The sequence below is a fragment of the Gossypium raimondii genome, chromosome 6 (assembly GCF_025698545.1).
Source record: "Gossypium raimondii isolate GPD5lz chromosome 6, ASM2569854v1, whole genome shotgun sequence".
In the NCBI taxonomy this organism is placed as follows: domain Eukaryota; kingdom Viridiplantae; phylum Streptophyta; class Magnoliopsida; order Malvales; family Malvaceae; genus Gossypium; species Gossypium raimondii.
The window spans coordinates 29,934,712-29,943,623 of record NC_068570.1 but is presented as its reverse complement, the minus strand read 5'-3'; the positions used below and the strand labels follow the sequence as shown (position 1 = coordinate 29,943,623).

The following is an 8,912-nucleotide window of genomic DNA, read 5'->3' as shown; positions in this document are numbered from 1 at the left end:
GTCATCTTTGTTATTTTCCTTTGTATTTTTACACTCTATTATTAGGCTATTTTCTTTTGTGAGAAATTGAACCTTTGTAAGTGAGATTTTGGGTGAATGGTTGTGACTAGCTATCGGGGTTGCAATTACTTTTTTGTGTAAGGGTAGATTGAACTTTAGTCAATAGATGATCTGGATGATTATTAAATATGAGTTAATTATTGAGTGAGGTTCCACAAAGTAGGATTGGTTCCGAACTAGGTGAACAAATCTTTTATGTTTATTTATCTTGTTTTCTTATTTGCTTACTATATGCGTTCTGTTCGAACATGTGTCTAAACATCTCTTTGAACACCACCTATTTAAAGCTGTATTATAGCAAACCGAAGTTCTTACATAGATATTGCAAATTTTCTTATCATATTTATTATCTAATATTAATTTATAGTGGATACAAATATGAGAAAAAGATTTGAGAGTAGTAAAGCTGGTGAAACATTGTAGTTTAGGGGCAACCCATTGTAGAAGCTTTTGTTCTTCATGAGTAGGCTTAAAAGATTAATCCAGCATAGACTTGCTCATCCTTCACAATATGAGTTATGTATAACAACTGCATAATCAACACTAAGCTAAACTATGTATGAGTTTGGATTTGTCCTCACTTTGTTGACAATGATAATCCAATAACCATTTGCCTTGGCAAACTACTAAAACAAAGCTACATCGTCTCAATAATTACAGCAAAGCTATTAATTCTTTCATGCCCTCGATTCTTGTTGAAGGTGACGAGTGTTTAAGAAAGATGGTTCTTTTCTTAAATGAGTTTTAAGTGTGACAAATCGAATTTCTCATTAAAATTTTTAATTTGATTGGCATAAACTTTAGATGATATATTTATTAACATTATTTAAAAAAAGCATATATTTTAATTATAATATGTTATAATATATATGATGGTACAAGGATCAATATAGTGGAGATGGATGATTCACCTTGTCACTTCAAGCCACCAAGTAAAATGGTCAGAGTAGAAAGGGAGGAGGAGATGTGGATGTTGGAGATAAGCAAGGAGGATTACAGGATGCTTGGTCTTGTTCTTAGACCTTGGGCCTCATATAGATATTGTCTCTTGTCCCAATGTGCCATGTGTTGGGCCGTTATTAGTGAGTTAAGCGAAAATGGGTTAGTATTATAGACTTAGATAGAGTGGTGCTATGATGCACCTTAGGTCGCCTTAGATGGAACGTACAGAAATTTCCTTTTATATTTAAAACAAGTTCGAAGATGCTTTAGTTTTTTAAAAATAAGCCAATAAAAAATAACATTTAGTGAGTTTGAACCCATATCAATTGAGTTGACAAAACCTTAATCTTGTCATTTAACCAAAACATTATTTTATTTGTTTTATAATAAACATTTTAATTTTATTGTGCATGTTTTATTACCTTCTTCAATTGTGTATATTGATAAAGTTATTGATTGAGTTGGTATCACAAGTTAACTCTTCACCAACTAAAGATTGATGTTAATCCTAGAAAAATAATTATTGTGGATTTAGTATTCTTAATCCGATGCATTTAATCTATTATTTTTATTTTAATATCGTAAACATTTCATGTGCTATTATTAATTAATTCTGAACCATATGTTTCATTATCTATTGAATATTATTTTAAATGACCTTTATATTCTTAATACATAGTTGTCAGTCAGTATGTGTGATAAAATTTCTATTTTAATTTTTAATTTTATAATGTATATTTGATTTAATATTGAAAAATTTTATATAATAAAAAATGTAATATAAAAATTTGAAACCAGCTTAAATTTTTTTAAAATAAAATAAAATAAAAACAGAAAAGATAAAATAAATAAAATGGGTTTTGTGAGCAAAAATATCCCTAATCTTGTTTGTTGCCTACTCCCAAAGTCCCAAGAGAAAATGGATGATATTGGGACCTTACCTCCCTAGTGCCTTGAAAGCTTAGCTAATGCTGCAAACAAATACAAAGTAGCAGCAGCGAAAAGAAAACCAAAAACTATATCTGGCCTCACAGAACATGATGCAGAAAGCTATGATGGCTGCTACTTCAAGAACTCTCCTTTTTGTCTCTCTTCTTTCCTCTCCCAAACATTTCTCTTACTACCCTTTTCTCAAACCCTCTAGGGTTTTTCGAGGGTTTAAGCCTTTCTGCTCTGCCCCATCCCCAATCCTCACCACCATTGATCCTGACGACTTGAAACACTCCATGCTACTTGAAAGGCTTAGAACCAGACATCTCAAACATTCTGCGAAACTCCCATCCTCATCACCCTCTATGCCTCCACAAAACCTGCCTGTTTTGGGTCAAGAGACCGAGGCTTATGATAAGGGGAAAGGGAAGAAGAAGAAGAAAATTATGGCCGATAGTTTTGAGGAGTTGGGTTTGAGTGAAGAAGTGATGGGTGCTGTTAGAGAGATGGGGATTGAAGTTCCTACTGAGATTCAGTGTATCGGGATTCCTTCTGTATTGGAAGAGAAAAGTGTGGTTTTGGGTTCTCATACTGGCTCTGGCAAGACTCTTGCATACATGTTGCCACTTGTTCAGGTCTCCTTTTTCTCTTCATTTTCAGAATTAATTGTGGATTGTTGTGAAGCGGTTTTTGTGCTTCCTTGTATAGTTTTCCATTTTCTGCTCAAGTGTCTTCATTTCATTCATTTCTCTTCTTTAATTCTTGTTCTTAGTGATTTCGGTGTCTGGGTGATTCGACTAGGCTTTGGGTGTTTATCTCATCATGCCTTGTTGATGAATTAGAAATTTTGAGGTGTTTCTTTTTGCACCTTTATTGAGCTTGGGCCTTGGGGTACTGAGTATTAATTTGCATTGGAATTGTGATTTTGGTTTCTTAGCATTCTCATATGAATTTGCATTCGCATTCCACAGCATTAGATTTTTTATTTTGATTTCTGAGCTTTCGGTTCTTTCTTCTATTGGCTCAAGAAGTAACCGATTTCACGTGAACTGTGTTGGTAGCGGAAGTGTTTAGAATTTAAAGGCAATTTGCTTTTGTGTGTTTGTCTTGCAGTTGCTGAGGCGGGATGAGGCAATGTTAGGCATGCTAACAAAGCCCAGGCGTCCACGAGCCGTTGTTCTATGCCCCACAAGAGAGCTGTCTGAGCAGGTTTTGGTTACTCACCCTGCTATGATTCGGACCTCCGAATTTGTTCTATATTTATAGACTTTGGCTTTTATCATTTGGGACCATCCGAGATGAAAGTCTTTTGCACAGTTTTGAGTGAGAGAAAGAATAGAGGAATCCTCTTTTCGACTCTTACTCTCCCACTCTGCTCACTTCTTTTCTTTTGTTACTAGATTGATGTTAGTGGCTTTTTAGGTTTTTCGTGTGGCAAAGTCTATTAGCCATCATGCAAGATTTAGGTCTACTATGGTCAGTGGGGGAGGCCGGTTAAGACCACAAGAGGACTCTTTGAATAACCCAATTGACATGGTAGTTGGGACCCCTGGTAGGGTCCTTCAACATATTGATGACGGGAACATGGTTTATGGTGACATCAAATACTTGGTAAGGATGCTAACTTATATATTTGAATTTACTTATTTTATAGAGCTATGTTCAGTGTCCTTCTAAATAAATAAACACATTTTTTCAATGGTTTGAAAATTTATGAAGAAACTAATAATCTGTAGATTTTATTAATGTTTCTAATCTTTTTGTAGGTTTTGGATGAGGCTGACACTATGTTTGACCGTGGCTTTGGTCCTGACATTCGCAAGTTTCTTGGTCCATTAAAAAATCGTGCTCTAAAACCCAATGGCCAAGGATTTCAAACTATTTTAGTGACAGCTACAATGACAAAGGTTTGCCGGTTCAGCTTACTCTTGTGTCGGCATTCATGTTACGCACTATTCTTGAAATTGAGTTTTTGCTTTTGCTCACAAAATGTCATTATTTACCTTTATAATATTTACAGTTAGTCCATTCACTTCTATTGGGATCTTGATATTGGGATGTTGAACACTGAAGAATTTCCTTCTTTATTACGTAGTTAACTATATTATAAATGTGATTATTGTTATTATTTATTGTTCAGGGCATTAGAATTTAGAGGTAAATCTACAATGATGTTTCTGACATTGAGCAACTTTTTTAAGGATTTAATGCCGGCGCATATTGAAGGCCAATTATTTAGTTAGAACACTTCCAAATATCTATACCGGGAAAACTTTGACTTGATTATATTTTAGGTGGGTTTAAAGAGGGAGAATTTTAAGGGCATACTTCTCATTTTTATGTTTTCTTATAAACACTTGAGAGAAATTTTAGGTGCATGGTTACTTCTTAAATATTTAGGTTTATAGTAACTTTTTACTTATTTGTTTGATTTAATGAGAATTTAAATTTTAATATCAGTGAGACTTTCAGGCTGTGCAGAAATTGATTGATGAGGAATTTCAAGGAATAGAACATCTACGAACATCAACACTGCACAAGAAAATAGCATCTGCTCATCATGATTTCATCAAACTTTCGGGTTCTGAAAACAAGCTGGAAGCACTACTGCAGGTCTAATCCTATGGTTTTTTCTATCAACTTTTACTTTGTCATTAATAGTGGTCAGTTAGAAATTTTAAAATTTCATGCAGAAAATCTCAAGAAGAAAACATTACAGTATTATTCAAGATAAGAGGACCATATTATTGTGCTGTTCAAAAACCTTTAGTTAATGGTTAATAGATACACATGAAATTGTTGCAAAGAGGGCATCTTGTAGGTAATATGGTGCATCTGGTAGAATTCAACTAATCATTTATAACTGATCCCTCAAAAATATAGAGTTGTTCCAAGTCTGTATTTTGATCATGATTCTCTTTTACAATTATTTTACCATTTGTTTCAACATAATTATTTTAAAATTATCATAGTTAATGTAGTTTTGAAATCAGGGACTCATCTAGGTTAATAACCATATTAAAATCCTTTTATGAGTGTTAAGCGGCGTTATATCCCATATCAGTTACGTTTGTAGTTCGCTGTGGTCTTTGATTTATATTGGACCTCCTCAATTATTCCATTTGGTTTTATATTGGACACCCATGCTTTAATATGATAGCAGAAGCCGATTGTTTGTTGCACCTTTCTTTTTCTTCCTGTCTTACTTCTTGTTGGCCTACATGTGATGTTAACCAGTCATACTATCCTAAATTGCTTAGGTTTATACTTTATAGTGGCCTTACATTTGGCTTGAACCTGTGGACCTATTTGCTTATTTGTTTTAATTTGATTCTGATGCTTTAAAAAGAAGGATCTGCATCATAGAAGGGCAAAGTATAATCTTCCCGAATATAGATGTTCTTTCAACAGTTTATGCAAGCGCTGGGTAGAAGATGGAAATGCTATTGCAGAGTATTTGCCAGACATATAATGATAATATCCTAAGAATTTCAATATCTGTCACCCTGAAGCTGCTTCATAACTCAATCTGTCTGCCTTTTATTTGCCTTCAAAATCTTCAGCCAACCTATACAATATTGTGTTGGCTAAAATCCTGGTATATACAACCTGCCTACCTTCTTTTACACGTTTGGCAGGATCTTGGTAGTGATGTTGTCATCTGCATGTTTTCCGAAAAATTGTTTGATTAGCATTTTGACAAAATTAGTCAAGTATTTTCTTCAGCAAACATTAATTTTATAGTGAAATGAGATATGACATTAACTTAACAGTGAAATTGATCTAGTTCTGTATTATCTGGCTAAGTACAGTAACTTATGTAGCTCCGGTTGTCATGTCATGACAGGTTCTTGAGCCAAGTTTAGCTAAGGGGAACAGAGTAATGGTGTTTTGTAATACATTAAATTCTAGCCGTGCTGTTGATCATTTTCTTGGTGAAAATCAGATCTCTACTGTAAATTACCATGGCGAGGTGCCTGCAGAACAAAGGTGAGATATTACAAGATTTACATGGTATATCTGATGCTGGATATGATGCTCCGGGTGTATGTTTGCCCAAAGTAAATACTCAGATTTTTTTTTCTGAAAACAGGGTTGAAAACCTGAACAAGTTCAAGAGTGATGATGGAGACTGTCCCACATTGGTTTGCACGGACTTGGCTGCTAGAGGGCTGGACTTGGATGTTAATCATGTTATCATGTTTGATTTCCCTTTAAACTCTGTAAGCATCATTTTCTTTGATCAACTTGTTTGGGTCTTAGCTTGCCCTTCTCTCAAACCTGAACTCCTTTGCTTTTGTGCCCCCTTTCTTTATGGTTCTATTTTTTCTCACTTCTGTTTGGCCTTTTAGATCGACTACCTTCATCGCACTGGAAGAACTGCACGAATGGGTGCCAAAGGTCTGACCATTTCATTTCAAGTCTGTGCATATTAGCTTGTTTTATTTCTATTTGCTTATGTAAACATGGTTTATCAACTTAACCAATCTTAATATTTCTTCTTTCAACAGCAAGGTAAAGTGTACTGTATGGAAATATGCCTAAGAAAATTTTGATTGATCATATTCCTAAACAACCATAGTATTATTATCAATAAACTGTTTATGCTTCCCTTTTGGAGATCAATTTGTCCATTGAGCCTTCTTTCCATGAGAGCTTTGCTAACAAGTGTCCTTAGGGCACTCTTTTAGGTTACTGCTTTACTGTTTATAGTGATAACATTATATCAGATGCAATGACAATTTTATTCTACATTTCCAATGCACTGTGTGAGATATTACTATATATAGCATCCTTAAAAAGTGCCCCTTTGGTCACTCATTATCAAAACCTTTGGACATAGTAATATCTAATTCTGTATCTTCTTTAAGTGGATACCATGACATTTTTGCCTCTAATGCCGTATCTTCTTGTCTTGACTTAGAGGCAAAGGCCATTTCTTTCAGCAAAATTAAATCACAAAATATTTTGTTTTCAGGGAAAGTAACAAGTTTGGTGGCTAAAAAGGACTTATTGTTGGCAGAAAGGATAGAGGCGGCAATAAGAAAGAATGAGAGTTTGGAATCTCTTACAGTTGATAATGTCCGAAGGGATACTGCAAGGACTCGGATTACCGAGCAGAAGGGGAAGAATGTTAAACTGTTTAAGACGTCGAATCAGAAAAACAAGACCAAAGCTGTGTCTGCATCTGTGCGGACATCAGGGAAAGAACCCACAATTGCAAAGTCGGTAAAATCTACTGCTCCAGCCAAACCCTCAAAGAAAATAGTTAAGGTCTCAAAAAGTTTGAAGACTGCAAAAACATCTGCCGTACAAAAGAAAAACAGGTCAGTTGGTGGGAGTTCTGAAGGCAAAAAACTGAAGGTTGTTGGATTTAGGGGACAAGCTTCCTCCAGCAAGAGAGAATCGTTTACACCAAGTTGATTGTGGTCAAAGTTTGGAATTCTGCAAATGGCTTTTAACATGTTATCAATCAATAGTTGAAAAAAAAAAATCATGTTAAATTCATATCTCTCTTATCTTAGCACTTAGAATTGATTGCAACACATCTATATTTGTTTTTCCACTTTGCACCCTTCAAGGTTAGCTGAGGATGTCTTAGTGGGAGTTTATATTAACCTGTTGTGCAGAAAATTCATACATGTATTGGGGATAGAGATTCAAGGGTTCCCCCCCCCCCTTCCTGTATGGGTATTGATTTTGTTCCATTATGACTCTGTTAATGCAACGCATAGAATTCAGTAGTGCATAGGGTTATAAATATACCAGGAGGAGGTTTGTTTTTACAGGATATTATGATATTTTGAACATTTTCTATCATATTATGTTGACAGGCTGGGAGCATGTGGCATGGAAATTATAATTAAAATATTACACAAAGCACAACACGAACAAGGATACATAAATTGTGGTAATGGACGTCAAAACTCGGTTACTTCCATGTGAGTAGACGAGGAGTTTTGGAAGAGGTAACAACATTGCCTTCAGAATCATATATTATGACCCCAGAAAAATCAGGTAGCTGACACTTCTCTCCCATGAGAATGTTCTTCTGCCAAACTGGTTGTTCACGGCTGAACATGCTTGTGTCCGCAACATCTTCAGCTTGGTAGCCACTGATTTCAGCGTTTGTAGCTTCATGCTGTATTTCTATGACAGGATCGATATAATCCTCGTTGAAAAATTCATAGCAGGCTCTCCATTGACGGCGCAGTTTGCGCGTGTGGGAAGCACACTTGATTAATGCAAAAGCGCATAGAAGAAGGGTAACTGCAGCCAGGCCTGCTTGAGAGGCGTTCAGTGGTGTTGAACTTGTTGGTGTTGAGTAAAGTTGGCGAGCCATGGGAGACCTGAGACACATTTCTGGGAAAATGGTGAACAACTTTATATATACGGCTATTTTTGTGTGGCTAAATGAATGGGGTTGTTGAAATTGAAGGATTTGTTAGATTTTAGACATAACAAATATTCTTTCTGTTTTTTGGTGGTTTAGGTTAAGATTGACCTTTTCTTCATAGGTTTCAGCAGCACGCAAAAGTTGATTTTTGCATGCATTTTGTTTGCTTCAACTGAATCGATTTGATTTATAATTCTAATATTTTTCATGTAATCAACTTAATATTTTTAGTATGTTTATATTATACTATTTATATATCATTATAGATTTAATTTTACTTATTATTAGTTACATAATATATGAAAGTAGCATTATACTATATTACAAACTTAAAAAATAGATCGGGTTGGACCAAAGTCGGATATTAAATGCTTGAGTCTAAGTTTGGCTCATAATTTAAATGGATTTAAATTTTTTATCTAAATCTATTTTTGAAATCTAATATTTGTGTTCAAATTCTTTCAAATTTCTAATAAACCTTCAAGTTATTCACACTTGAAAATGTCTAAAAATGGAGGACTACAGCCCTATAAGGTGGTAGGCTGCTCATTAGTACAAGGATCACACATCCCATATGGATTAA

At 34.8% G+C, this 8,912-nt stretch overlaps 2 protein-coding genes across 2 annotated transcripts; one reads left to right on the top strand and one right to left on the bottom strand.

Annotated features, from left to right (window-relative positions):
* The first annotated feature begins 1,887 nt into the window (after window positions 1-1,887).
* On the top strand, window positions 1,888-7,640 carry LOC105773357 (DEAD-box ATP-dependent RNA helicase 39). The gene is made up of 9 exons (XM_012595157.2): window positions 1,888-2,567; window positions 3,046-3,141; window positions 3,355-3,543; window positions 3,699-3,839; window positions 4,405-4,545; window positions 5,780-5,922; window positions 6,026-6,155; window positions 6,285-6,333; window positions 6,911-7,640. Exons 1-9 carry the CDS (start codon window positions 2,040-2,042, stop codon window positions 7,354-7,356), a joined length of 1,863 nt encoding a protein of 620 aa, XP_012450611.1. The 5' UTR covers window positions 1,888-2,039; the 3' UTR covers window positions 7,357-7,640.
* Window positions 7,641-7,708: 68 nt separating this feature from the next.
* LOC105773358 (uncharacterized) lies at window positions 7,709-8,479 on the bottom strand. The gene has a single exon (XM_012595158.2). It carries the CDS (start codon window positions 8,291-8,293, stop codon window positions 7,865-7,867), a length of 429 nt encoding a protein of 142 aa, XP_012450612.1. The 5' UTR covers window positions 8,294-8,479; the 3' UTR covers window positions 7,709-7,864.
* Window positions 8,480-8,912: the final 433 nt, after the last annotated feature.